Source organism: Trachypithecus francoisi, unplaced genomic scaffold (assembly GCF_009764315.1).
Source record: "Trachypithecus francoisi isolate TF-2019V2 unplaced genomic scaffold, Tfra_2.0 Lachesis_group0, whole genome shotgun sequence".
In the NCBI taxonomy this organism is placed as follows: domain Eukaryota; kingdom Metazoa; phylum Chordata; class Mammalia; order Primates; family Cercopithecidae; genus Trachypithecus; species Trachypithecus francoisi.
The window spans coordinates 54,910,575-54,924,662 of NW_022681453.1; the positions used below are offsets into that span (position 1 = coordinate 54,910,575).

General features: G+C 46.0%; 1 protein-coding gene across 1 annotated transcript in view; it reads left to right on the plus strand.

Annotated features, from left to right (window-relative positions):
• Window positions 1–14,088, plus strand: part of SLC6A11 (solute carrier family 6 member 11) — a 124,455-nt gene that overhangs the window by 91,939 nt on the left and 18,428 nt on the right. Inside the window, exons 7-8 of the mRNA XM_033210673.1 lie at window positions 3,388–3,491; window positions 9,676–9,800. Coding sequence (XP_033066564.1) covers window positions 3,388–3,491; window positions 9,676–9,800 — 229 coding nt within the window. The remainder of the gene's footprint in view (window positions 1–3,387; window positions 3,492–9,675; window positions 9,801–14,088) is intronic.

Consider the following 14,088-nt stretch of genomic DNA (forward strand, 5'->3'; position numbering starts at 1 on the left):
TTTCAGAGTCTGACACAGGGCTCTGCACAGTATACAGGTGAATGAACTCAGTGAATGCTGGTCCATCAGTAATTCGGGTTTGATTAGAGGATTTGGGCTAATACCCTCTGGGTTTTTCTAAGAGCTAAATGTTGCTATTAGCTTCAGTTTGAAGTGAGAACAATTCAATTCAACGTGACTTAAATAAAAGAGGAATTTATAGGCCTCTGAAATGAAATGTTCTAGGATAGGTCTGATTTCAGGTCTGATCCAGGGACTCAAGTCATGTGCTAATATTGGTCTGCCTTTGCTCTAGATTCTACTTTCCCGTGTGTTGGCTTTAATTCTCAGGTAGACTTTTCCTTCACGGCCAGTGATGCCCCCAGCAGTTACAAGCTTAACATCCCCAGAAAAAAAAAAAAAAGTGTCCCATTGACTTGCCTTGCATCCTATGGTTATCTATGAACCAGTCACTGTAGCCAAGAGAAATCCTTGGATTGGCCAAGCCTGGGTCATGTGGCCAGCCCTGAATCTACCTCTGAGTGGAGAAGAGGTAGCTTTCCAAAGTAAAATTGAGGTACTGTTACCCAAAAAGGAAAGATGGATGCTAAGTAGGCAAAAACAGCAGATGTCCATTTCAGTGATGGGCCCAAAGAGCAAATTGAAAAAACAAACAAACAAACAAAAAAACCTGCAAGTGAAAATCATTGGTTTGGGGGACATATCTTTGGGGCTTGTGGGTCAAAAGCTTTCTTTGGTGTTGCCTAACTCACAGAGCATTTATTTACCATGTTAGGCAGAGGGCCCACTCCAATGAGTGGTGGGATTCAGTCAGGATTGGGGAGCGGCTCTCCCACAAGTCTGAGGGCTTTGCTCACTCTGACCTGCACACTCTGACCCAGGACAGTGAAGAAAGGACACCCAGTTTGTGGCAGCATTAACAAGTGTGGTGGATTGAAGGCCCAGTGTCTGGTCAGGCACTGAGTAGCTCTGTGAGTTGCCACTGGGATTTGGCCTCCCATTTCATGGGTCAGCAGCTGCACTGCTTTTTGCTTCCCCATGTGGTTCACTGACCTTTCTAAGCAGAACAGGCAATCCACTGAGGTAGCGAATAGGGAAACTAAGACAAAGCAGGAGGAATTAAAAATACAACCATTTCTTCTCAAGTCTTTAACACTTTTTCTCCACTGGACCCTTCCTACCAACGTGTAAGCATCCTTAGGCCTCTACCATTTCCAAAAACCTTCCCCAAATTGTATTTACCCTTTTACTACCAGCCTATCTCACACCCCCGCTCACAGCAAAATGTCTGGAGTTTGTTCTTGTATTTCCTCTTTCCAGTTTCTCCTACCCCATCTCGGCACACTCTGGTCTGCTGGCACTACCTGCCTCTCCCTGCCCTTGCACTTCATGAAGGAGCTCTCCCTCAGTTCCTCACAGAGCTCCAAGACCCTAAACCCAGTGAGCCTTTTGTTAGAGGAGAAAAAAATACACTTATTTCTTAGGTTCAGAGGCAGCATTATGATCTTCCATTTTAATAGGCAATTTGTTGAATGACTTAACACAGTTGAGCAGACCCACAATAGAATGACTTGTACCATGTAATCCAGTTCTGAAGAGGGAGAAGATACCGATACTTTGCCTGGAAAGGAAAGAGTTCTGGGGTCCATTGGGCATGAGTATTTTCTTTGAATCTTTAAAGTGCTACCACATGAAGGAGAGGGATGTGGTCTGGGTGCCCCCAGAACGAGGAACACAGGAAGAGAGTTCATCTTATCTTAAAAAATGTTCTAGTAGTCAGAGGTCTCTGAAGAAGAAAGGGTCTGTGTCAGGAGATAGTGAGCTCCCTGTCACTGGTGGTAAGCAAGCAGAGACTATTCTGTCAGAAGTACTCAGAAGAGAGTTCTGTGTTGAATGAGAGGTTACACCAGAGGCCTTCTGAGGCTGATTCCATGTCGGAAATTCTGGGACTGAATGAGCATACATCTCTAGAGGCAGACCTTCATGGACTTGCACCTGCCATTTCCCAGCTGTGTGGTTTGGGCACCTTAGTTAACCTCTCTGTTCCTCAGTCTCCTCAGCTGTAAAAGGGGGCCAATAATAGCACCTACCACATGAGGTTGCTGTGATTTTTTTTTTATTTTTTTTTTTTTATTTTTTGAGACAGAGTTTTGCTCTGTCCCACAGGCTGGAGTGCAGTGGTGTGATCTAGGCTCACTGTAACCTTCGCCTCCCAGTTCAAGCAATTCTCATGCCTCAGCCTCCCATGTAGCTGGGATTATAGGTGCCTGTCACAATGCCCGGCTAATTTTTGTGTTTTTAGTAGAGACAGGGTTTCACCATGTTGGCCAGGCTGCTGTCAAACTCCTGACCCCAGGTGATCCACTCGCCTCAGCCTCCCTAAGAGCTGAGATTATAGGCATGAGCCACCCACTGTGCCCTGCCGGGTTGCTGTGAATATTTAGTAACACATGAAGGGCGGTAATGCATGGTGCCTGTACATTGAGAGGTCAGTAAGTGTTTCCTGTTTTGTATTTTTAGTGCCAGCCCTGTTCTCTAGATGGCATTTGATACCTAAGCATGAGTCTCATCAGCTGCATTTGGATTTGAGCTCTGGATTTTCCTTGGCAACTTCTAGGGGCTGGGCTCAAAGAGAGCCTGGGGAACATGTTTGAGAAGCCACTGTCATTTCCGTTGTGCATGTCATGCTGTCCACAGCAGTTTTTATCAAAAGGGAGCTTGGGGACTAAGAAAGTAGTTATCTTGTGTACCATGTAGGAAGCCGAGATGGGGGAATCTGTTCTGAAAGGGAGAAGGACATGGTGGGCCTCCTTCAGTCCTCCTCTCCCTGACACCTTTTATGCTGAGGTCAGCTATGCAAATGTATCATCCTGGACAGAATCTAATGACACTTTTCTCATGGTGGCCTTAATCACAAGGAAAAGGAAGCATTCGTTTTACCTTAAACATGACTTACCTTGCAAGCAGGCACTAGATCCCAGGGGCTCGTGGTCCTTATTTCATGAATCCTTGCAACAGTCTGGATAGGGAAGTTTCTTCCCTGCTTTGCTGATAAGGAAACTAAGCCTCAGAGAGGTTAAGTAACTTGTCCAGGGTCACACAGCTGAGGCTGGGGTCCTAAGCATTCAAGTTCTTGCTATTCACTGAGCTATTATTCATAATGTCTGGCAAATTCCCGAATTAACTGAGGACATTTACACTTGATCATGTGGTCCCCAAGAATAGAACTCTTTTAAAGGGGGTCCTGGGTAGGTTAGGAAGTTTAATTATCCATTGTGGAGTTTTTCTGAAGGGTAGAGTGTGGGTGGGGGATTTCAGAGACCAGGGCCACCCTCTCACCACACATCTGACTTCTGTTTATGCCATCATCTTTGTGCCTTCCTACAGGTCTGGGTAGATGCTGGAACGCAGATCTTTTTCTCCTATGCCATTTGCCTGGGCTGTCTGACCGCTCTGGGAAGTTATAACAATTATAACAACAACTGCTACAGGTGAGCATTTCCCTGGGCCCTGCCAGCTCTCCACCAAACCCTCAGAGCCCTCTAACCTGCCAGGCTAGTTTATGTTTGTCTGCCCACCTTGCAGGGCCCCAGGAGGAGACAGATAGGCTGTTTGTTGACCTCCCGCTACCCAAGGGTCAAAGAGTGGGCCACCAAGGAGCTCGGAGAATAACAAATGTAACCAGAGTCTCTCTCAGGCTGCAAAACCAATCCCCCACCACCACCAGCATCTCACTCAGGTCTCAGTGCCACCTCATATGGGTAAAGACATATCCCAGGGTGGATAAGTGACTTGCCTGAGTCACAGAGTTAGTACATACACCAAGGGCCTTGTTCTCCCACCTACTATTTAGAAACCTGCTTCCTGCCCCTTCATACTTGACTGTAGGGTCCTCTTCTGCCCCACCTGGGGCCAGTGCCCCACCTTACCCCTCAACCTAACACGTCTCTTTGGCCTCCTGTAGATGGCTGCACCAGGGCTGGGAGGGAGTTCAGGTGAGGAGGTGAGCCCCAGGCTGTCTGACCCTTGGCTGCCTGGCCTCTGATGCCTGCAGCTTGAGTTCTACAGCAAGGCTGACACCCGTGGAGGGCAGAAGACCCGCCCAAGGTCACCCAGCAGTGTGTGGTGGAAGTGCTGGTCTAGGATGATGGTCAGTCTGTTGACGTTTCAGTCTATTGGGGTCTCGGCATCCCTGAACTCAGTGCCTGGTACACAATAGGCTAATATTTCATGGTAGATGGACAGCACATCTCTTCCTTAGAGTCTAAGAGCTCCATAAGCAGGGATAAGACCATGGAATGACAGTGCAAAAATCCCTTATCACAGAGTAGTGGAGAAAGGAAGGAAGGTTTTTGTTGTTGTTTTTTAACAAATGGTTCTGAGATAGGATAAGTATTTTGGGGAAGTCATCAAATTAGATTCTCATATATCATCTCATCTTTCCACCATAATAAATGTCAGATTGATTAAAGAGTTAAACATTTTTTGAAAGAAAACCATCCTGTAAGTAGGAATGAAATACTGATTTCAGAATGGGAAAAGATGTAGAAAACATCAAAAATAATTAAAGAAATCACAAAAGAACTAACTAAGTGATAGATTGGTCCACATAAATATGGAGAACTTCTAAATTTCTGGAAAGAAACACAGAAACTATTCAAAGTAGCCACCTCCATAATGTGAGACTGGGAAGTCAGAGGTGGGGAAGTAGGCTTTTCCCACTTCTACCTTCTATACAGCTTAAATGAGTTTGTTTTGTTTAGTTTCTTTTGTTTAACTCTGAGTACATATTGCTTTTATAATTGTTTTAAAAATTGTTAATACAAATATCATCTACGTTATTTTATTTCCAAATATGATAATTTTCTGTAAGATTAACAAGCATTCCCACAATGTATGATACTCAAGGGGTTTATATCCACAACACATGAATAATACAAACAGATCTATAGGAAAAATACTAAAATACCAGTAGAAAAACAAGCAACACACTCTTTTTTTCTTTTGGAGATGGAGTCTCGCTCTGTCGCCGAGGCTGGACTGCAGTGGCGTGATTTCGGCTCACTGCAAGCTCTGCCTCCCGGGTTCATGCCATTCCCCTGCCTCAGCCTCCCCAAGCATCTGGGACTACAGGCGCCCGCCACCACGCCCAGCTAATTTTTTGTATTTTTCGTAGAGACGGGGTTTCACTGTGTTAGCCAGGATGGTCTCGATCTCCTGACCTCGTGATCCGCCCACCTCGGCCTCCCAAAATGCTGGGATTACAGGCATGAGCCACGGCACCCGGCCAACACACTCTTAAAATATTGAGAGTGTTTATCCCAGGTCCTGTTCAGCATAGGTGAGGGTAGGTGAGCAGGTTGTGCCATACGCCTGCTGGTGGGACAGGAACTTGGAATTAACCACCACATCACTGGGTCATCGTGTGGCTCGAGTGGCACCATGCATTTGAAAGAACTTTTATCAGTAACAGTGTCCCTCCCACATTACCCCATCTTTGAGACAGGGAAAGTGAAGCTGGTGGAGGTGGTACCTTGCTAGACATGGCAGGGCCTGGACTCTGACTGGGTTCTCTCAGTGTCCATCTTGGCCTCCCCACTACATCCTTTCTGAGAGCTAGCTTAGTGGTCACATTATGAACTCCCTTGTTAAATCGGCAGTGTTTGCTGTGTGTCTACTAAGTGCGAGGCCCTGGAGTCGGTGCCATGGGAGATGCAGACAGCAGTTGTGCAGCCTATAGAGTTTGTAATTTGGGGAAATCAAGACAATGGGGAAGTTAATATGGGCAGGTCCAACATGCTGAAAAGAGAAGCTATTGTAGAATCCAGTGTGCCATCAGGCCGCCGTGAGTTCTGCTTCTCGGGTTTTTTGGATGAGAGGTATTTGGGTGACTGGATGACGACGAGATGCTAGAGACAGTCAGAACAGGTTGTCCAGAAGAAGGCATCTAGGTTTTGTGGAGGATGTGAGCATGGGGGATGAGAAGTGAAGCACTTTGTCAGCCATGATGAAAATGTTAATTATAGACAGGAAGAAAGAGGCACCCAGATAGGAAGAACAGCACATGTAGGCGTCTGGGCTGGGCCAAGTCTGATCCCCTTGGGATACCAGAGAGGGCTACTGTCTGGTATCCCTCCATGGGGATACAGTATCACCCCATCAGTAGCTTACGGTCGGCATGGGGACCTCTGTGCTGGGACCTTCAGAGATCACTTGGTCACTGTCCTCTCCAGCTAGGCCGTCAGCACCATGAGGATGTGGGCTACATGTTCTTGTTCTCTGCTGCATCCCTTGTACTTAGTTTAGTGCTGGCTTCTATGCAGGGAAGTCAGAACAAAATCACCCCATTACACAAGCAAGGAGACAGCGGCCCGTGGAGCTCAAGTCCCTTGCTCTTGTTTACATCGCCAGAGCTGGAGCGTGGCTTTTCACCTGAGTCTTCCTGGCTCCTGCACCCCCATTCCTCACTACCAGGGGTGGTCAGCTGTTTCCCAACTGCTGGAGTTGAAGAGGGTTTGGTCAAAAGTACCTTGTCTCCAGCCTGTGTCTTGGGGCAGTGGCAGTTTCATTCCCCAAGGAGTGTGTGGATGATGTGTGCTGTCAGCCGTGAGTCCCTTCTGCTTCCCCCTCCAGCAGGCAGGGTTTTATTCCATCTCTCCCATCAGCAGAAGAAAGCAAATCCCCTGGGTGGCAATGCAAAATCAGAAGGTTCATTTATTTCCTTTTCCAAATTGTTCTGCAAGTGGGTCTTCTCAACTCCAATGGAGTAAATTAGTACCCTCTCTCCTGACAGCACAATAGCTTCTGGAGGTCTTAAAAGCCCAGTTCAGCGCCTGCGGACTTCAAAGCACTGTTACATAAGCCTTTTACCTTGACGTGGGAGCTGGGGAAGGAATTAGAGGGCTGGAAATGGAGCAAGCCAGGCAGGGAAAATCCTCACTTCCGAAGACACCACTAAGCTCTGTCTGCTTGAAGGGGTGGGTGTTCTAGGGACTCGAGGGGAGGAGGGACAGGTCATGCATGGGGCTGGAAGGGACCTCAGGTCCCTAAACAGCTTCTCTGTCTCTCCTTCTGTCTCTCCCTAATGTGAGAAAGTCACTCAACAGACCTGTGCAGGAAGATGGGAATTTTTTAACAAGGCACATTTGTTTTTCAACACCTGTGTGGATGCCCAGAGACAATTTTTTAAAGTCAGGATTTGTTCGTCATAATTTTTAGGGTGCATTGTTTTTGTTTAGCTCCTAGCAAAAGCATGGGCTTTGATCTGTTTGACTCATCTCCCCCAGTCTCAGGATTCAGTGAAACGTAACCCAGGGCTGGCACACTGCAGGTCCTGAGAGCATCACGTGGGAGAATTTCAGAATGGAGAGACTGTAGGCAAAAGCTTTCCTCCCTGGTATCATCCAATGTCCACTGCTTGATAAGTCAGGGCCATTTTGCCTCAGACTTCAGGAAACAGACACAAGGAGCAGATGTATCCCAACCTTAGGAATAACTCTGCCCTTACCTGGGCATAGCTGAATTTCTTTTTGAGCAGAGGTAAATCAGACTTGCAGATAAAGTCCCCAGTTATACCAGCCCAGCCAGCATTCACAGTGCCAGAAGAGTTATTTAAAGGGACATGTATCAGTCATCCATGGCCACAATACTGCTATGTAACAAACAACCCCAGCACACAGGGGCTGACCACAGCGAGTGCTTGCTTGTATTGCTCACAAGTCTGCTGGTCAGCTGGGGAGACTCTCTTGCAGGCTATGGATTGAAAGACCCTGGGTTTGGCTCCAAAGTCCAAGCCAGGCTCAAGTCAACTCCACGTGGGTACATTCTGGGGTCCAGGCTAAAGGGATAGCAGCTCCCCTGGGGAAGTTCTCATGGAAAATCACAGAAATAATATAGGACAAATCCAATCATGCAAGCACATCTCAAGCCTCTGTTTATGTCACATCTGCTAACATCCTGTTGTCCAAAGCAAGTCATGTGGCTAAGCCCAAAGTCAGTGAAGTCAGGGAAATATACTTCACTCCAAGGAAGAAGGCTGTGAGACTGAGTCCTTGCGGAAAAATGATTTGATCTAGTGCAGGGCCAAGAAATTCTGTTATCCAAGCACCTTGTATAGCCAGTGAGATCAGGTTCGAAGAAAAAATATTGCAGGTAGAATTGGAACCCAAGGCTCTTGACCACCAGTTCAATGCTCTCTCTACTCTGCCCTTGATTCCTAGGGTCATTGCAAGGCAACAGAGTGTTACAATCACCAACAATGTTAATGTAAGCTTTGGTTGCATTATAAAAAGTATGATTGTCAGGAGAAGAGGAGGTGAGAGTCCTGCTGTGTTGTCGAGACTAGTTCTGGATGTGACAATTGAGGAGGGACTGGATAAGCTGGAGTGTATTACAGATTTCAAGCAAAATAAGGAATTGATAAGGGAACCGGAATGTTTAACGGAGAACCAAAAACTCAAGGGGCTATAGGGCCATTATCTTCAGATCTGCCAAGCCTGAAGGAACTCCAGACTGTTTTGGAGGGTAAAGCTAACTTTATCAGAGATTTCAAGCATGGGTGAATACAATATGAGAAAGTTCTTAGCACTCTAAGCAGTAACAAGGAGAAAGTACCACTGGAAAAAATGGCCAGCTCCTCATTCCTGGGTGTGCAAGCAGAGGTCAGCCGGCCACCCACAGGGATGCTATGGAGGCTAGTCATGCCTCTGGCAGGAGGTTGAACAAGGTCACCTGGTAGCTCCTCCCCTATAAAATGGGGTATTAACATGGATTGTATGCGTAAGTCTCAGTCCAGGCACTGCAGTGGTTGAGATTCTAAGGGCTCACTTCCTGACTTGGTAATTTTAGGATGCCAGGCCTGAGGCAGGACCAGCCGGGACTCAAGGGTACCGTCTTCATCTTGACAAAGTTCCATTGTTTCTAGTCTGATTTCTCCTGGGTCATGGCTTTATGCTGGTGCTTCTTAGCTGGTGAGTCCCCCCTCCCAAGAGCAGGGGACAGTCACTGCTCTGATAAGCCTCTCCATGCAAGGGTTCAACCTGGAAGGGGCTGCTCCCTCGCAGCAGCAGAGCAGAGACAGACTGAGGTCTAGCAGCAGAGCAGAGACAGACTGAGGTCTAGCAGCAGAGCAGAGACAGACTGAGGTCTGGCAGATGCTGCTCCAGTGAACAGCTTGGCCAGGATGGATGTCACCATAAAGCCTCTCCCCCGGAGGCTGCCAGAGCTTCCGGTGCAAGGCCCATGGTTGCTCTCCTGGCTGAGAAGCCCCCATTTCTCCCATGGAGGCTTCTCCTGCCCTCTTTGCTTTGAGCTCCCAGGAATACTTTCCCAGGCTTTCTCTCCTACCAGGGACTTGGAGGAGTGTCGGTGTGTTTCGGAGTATTTTCTCATTAGTTCTGCATTTTCCCATGTGCCAGCCTCCCTTCCCACGCTGACTCCGTATTTCTGATTCCTGACCTACCTTATCTTCTAGAAATTCAGGAGAAGCTGTGTGGCCATGGGCCAGCCACCTAACCTCTCTGAACCATGAGTGCTCCATCAGAAAAATGGAGCTGCCTGTGCCCGCACTTCTCTGCCTGCCCCACAGGACAACCATGGTGCTCGGGTAGAGAATGTTCAAGCCGTGCACCGGTTCCGCCCACCCTGACCTTAGTGCCTCTCGCTGCTTCCCCACAGGGACTGCATCATGCTCTGTTGCCTGAACAGTGGCACCAGCTTTGTGGCTGGATTTGCCATCTTCTCAGTCCTGGGTTTTATGGCGTACGAGCAGGGGGTACCCATTGCTGAGGTGGCAGAGTCAGGTAAGTTCGCCAAAGGAGGGGATGGAAAAGGTGGTGAGGGAGGCCGGGAGTGGTGGTCATTATGGAAATGCCATCTTCCTCTTTGGCTCACACATCTGGATTCAAGCCTCAGAAAGGGGCCCTACCATTCATCCACAATCCAGGATCCTGGGAATTACCGAGGAGGAAAGCCTCGACACCTCCTCCCTCCCAAATCCAAGGCATCCCCAAGTTTTGTAGATGCTGTCACCCACTTCATTCATTTCTCCCAAGCTCCACTGTCTCCCCACTAGCCTGGGCCACCATCACTGCTCACCTGGATGGCTCAGAAACCTTTCACTGGACTCTGCCTCTGCTATGGTCACTTCCACTTCATGCTCTATCCTGCAGGGGGATTTCTTTTTTTTTTTCAAAATGCGAATCTGAACATGTCTTCTCTGATGAAAAGCCTTGCTTGGCTTCTCACAGTGTTGGACTCAGCATGGCCACAAGGCCCTGTGTTGCCTGGCCCCTGTGGCCTCACCAGCCTTACCACCCACCATTCTCCCGTGCTCACTCTGCCCCACCACAGTGGTCTGCTTCACTTCTGCAAGTTAACTCTCTCCTCCTCCCTCAGGGCCTTTGCACATGCTTCCCCTTGCTTGGAGAGCACCTCTCCCTCCCTCTCTTTCCCTCTTCTAGACACAGAAGCACCATGAGTGTGACAGCCTTGAGTAGAGATTGACATGTGTGTGGAGCAAACCCACCACAAGCAGGGTTATCATTGTTTGGGTGATTGTGCAAAATGGTGAGAAACTGTTTCCTTGATTTACATGGTATTTGAATTTCCAGAGAATTAAGTGCATATGAAAAAGCACATAGTTTGTGTTTACATGAAAACGGAGTCTAACCTCAGATAAGTATGAATAGGTTTTTCACCTACAAGCATGTCCAGTGGGACATTTTTTTTAAGAGCAGCACAGGGCATCTGGCCTCCCTGGCCTCCATCTACTCAAGGCCAGTCCTGCCCCCACTCATTGTGACACCTGACCCACCTCCCTCTCGAGCCCCGGTCCAGGGTGTGGCTGTTTAGGTTTGGCCTGTGCAGTCAGGGAAGCACTCCTCTGACCCACCAAGACCGGCAGGCCACGGGGTGTGGATGTCAAAGGAGGCAGCTGATCAGCAAGCTCTGCTCCACGGCTGCTCAGAGTCCACCTTGCTCTTGGTCATGTTTATCAGAGATGCAGGGGCCCTGCTGAAATCAGGGGTACAGGCTAGACCACAGGATATGAGTACGATCAAAGCTCGCAATCGCTGGGCACCTACTCATTGGAGAGGAACTGTTCCACACATCATCTCATAGGATGCTCAGCTCAGCCCTCTGAAGTGGCATTTTTGCTGCCCCCATTTTACAGATAAGAAAACTGAGGCTCAGGGATGTGAGGCCACTTAACTAAGGACACGCAGGCTGGAAGCAAGAGAGCTGGAACTTAATCCAGGCCATCTGGCTATCAAACTCATGTACTTCCCACTCCATCCCACTATGGCCGGGTCACCTAGCCCTTCACAAAACACCTCTGCCTCTTCCTCATGTTCAACCACAGGCAGCCCTGTGAGGAGGGATCATTGCCTTCTCAACAATAGCGTTGCTTACTGTGAGAATCCGTGTCCTCCTCTGAAACTCCCTTGTAGTGTTGCGTAAGACAGAGTAGCCACAGCACTGTTGTTGTTCATTTTATCATTGCTTCCATTTTGGAGGGGAGTCCAAGAGAGGAGTAATAAGACGAAAAAAAGCCATCTAAAATTAAATTTTGGACTTCTTCTTATTCAAATTGAAAGAATACTCATTGTGGAAAAATAGAGAAACATTAACAGAAGAAAAAAATTCAAATCCAATGCAACACCTTGGGGTTATCCCGCTAGGATTTTTCATACATATCATACATATGTAGCTATAAGCGTGATGATCAAAACTGGATGATATTATCCTTGGCATTATGTAGGCTGAGTTCTTCCATTTATAATAGAGCATGAGGAGCTTGGCCCTCAGTAAAAACAGATTGTTATCATGAGTTGTGTGGTATTCCATTGAATTGATGCACTAGAATTGACTTTCTCTGTCCCACTTGTCAGGCTGTAAGACAGTTGTTTTTCATATACTACCTCATGAAATGCTCCTGGCACCTCTGCAACATAGGTTTTACCAGAGCCTCCACTCGTGGCTGTGCAGACTATGCCCTGCACAACTCCAGCAGGCACTATTCACACAGCAGTCCTAGCTTTTACAGTGCCTGTTACAGACGAGGACTTTGTAGCTCAGAAAGATGAAGTGGTTCATCCAAGAGCATACAGTCTATAAGCAGTGCAGCCTGGATCTGGTCTTTTCTGCCTCGCTTTCTTGTGTTGCTGTTGGCATCAAGTAGGAAAGCCTGCTCTGTGCCCCTGGTTGGGGGTGTGGATCACACCAAGACCCTCTTTAGGAGTCTGCCAATTGGAGCAAATGCAAGTTACAGCTGAATATGTAGTCACCTCACCTTTCTCAGAAGGACCTGGGCTCACTTTCTGAGGCATGATTTTTGGAAAATACTTAATTAGATGCCAGAACACTCAGTGGGATGTCCCAGAATACCTTGGAGACTGAGCCAGGGAGACAGAATGTACTTCTTGCAGGGCTCAGATTTTGTTCTGTTCTAAGCCTAGTGCCTGAGATTTGCTGACCTTCCCTGCATGTCCTGCAGTCTGTCTCTCTGATGCTGTTGCACTCAGGATGCTGTCTCCTAGGGGAGAGTTTTACACAGCTTACAGTTGGGTCTTGCTTCTTTATCTAGCCTAATAATCTCTTAACTGGAGTATGTGGTCCATTTGTATTTTGCAATGATTGATATGGTTAGGTCCTGAGGTCTGTTTTAGGACAGAAAATGTCAGAATAATAATCAGAAGTGGAAAGTGTCACATGTGTGGTAGAAGTGCAAAGTGATATGTTATTAACTTGAATAAGTTATGATGTATAGTCTTGGTCCAATTGCTTAGAGAAAAATAATAAGAGGTAGAACTAAAAAGCTAATAGATGAAATAAAATTGAAAATTAAAAATATTTATTAACCCAAAAGAATGCAGGAAAGTGCCACATAGTAAAACTAAACAAAATAAGCAAACAAAAACAGAAAACCAAAAAGAAAACAAATACAAAATAGTAGACTTAAATCTAACCATATTAATACTTATATTAAATTTAAATGGACCAGATACACCAATTAAAAGGTAGAGTTTATCAGACCAGATTTTTTTTAAAAAAAGACCCAACTATAAAATGTCTAAAAGAGACACACTTTAAAGACACAGATAAAGTATAAAAGAATGGGTAAAGATATACCATTCAAGCAATAAACATAAGAAAACTGGCTTGACTATATTAGTGTTGAACAGAGTAAACTTCAAGTCAAAAAGTATTAGCAGAGATAAAGAAGAACACCTCATCTTGATAAAAGGGGCAATTCATTGAGAAGACATAGCAATCCTAGTGAGTTTGTACCTGAAAGCAGAGATTTGTTATATAGGGAGCTAAAACTGATAGAATTAGAGGGGAAAATAGACAAATCCACAAACATAGTTGGAGATTTTAACACCCCTCTCTAATGATAGAACAATTATATGAAATGTCAATAAAGACACAGAGATCTGAACAATACTATCAACCACAATGACTTCACTAATATTTATCAAACAGTGCACTCAGTACTTACAGAGCACAATTCTTTTCCAGTGGACATGGAACATTCACCAAGATAGACCATATACTATGCCACAAAACAAGCATCAGTGTATCTCAAGAAATTGAAATCTATGAATATAATGCACCATGTTAATAGATCTAACAAAAAAACATACGATTAGCTTCATCAATGCGTAAAAAACCTTTAACAAAATTTAACACCCATTTACAATATGAAATAATCAAGAAAATAGAAATTGAGGAGTACTTTTTGAAATGTGTGTGTGTAAAAGTTTTTAAAAAGCAGATATCTATAGTATCCTACCCATTACGTGAAAAAAGAAGGGGAGATGAGAAAATATGTCTACTCATTTGTGCAAAAGAAATACAGAAAGGATTAACTAGAAACAAACAAGAATGGTTACCTTCAGGGATGGTCGGAAAAGGGGTGGAAAGAAGAGAGGAATGGGAATGAGGGAGGAAGAATGAGAAGGAAGCAGTGCTTCTTTGAATAGATATTTTTTTTTAATTAGCTCTGAGTCTTGGTAATGTTTCACATACCACTCAAAATAAACCATCATTTTTTTTGTAGTGGAACCCCAAATTGAATACAAATAG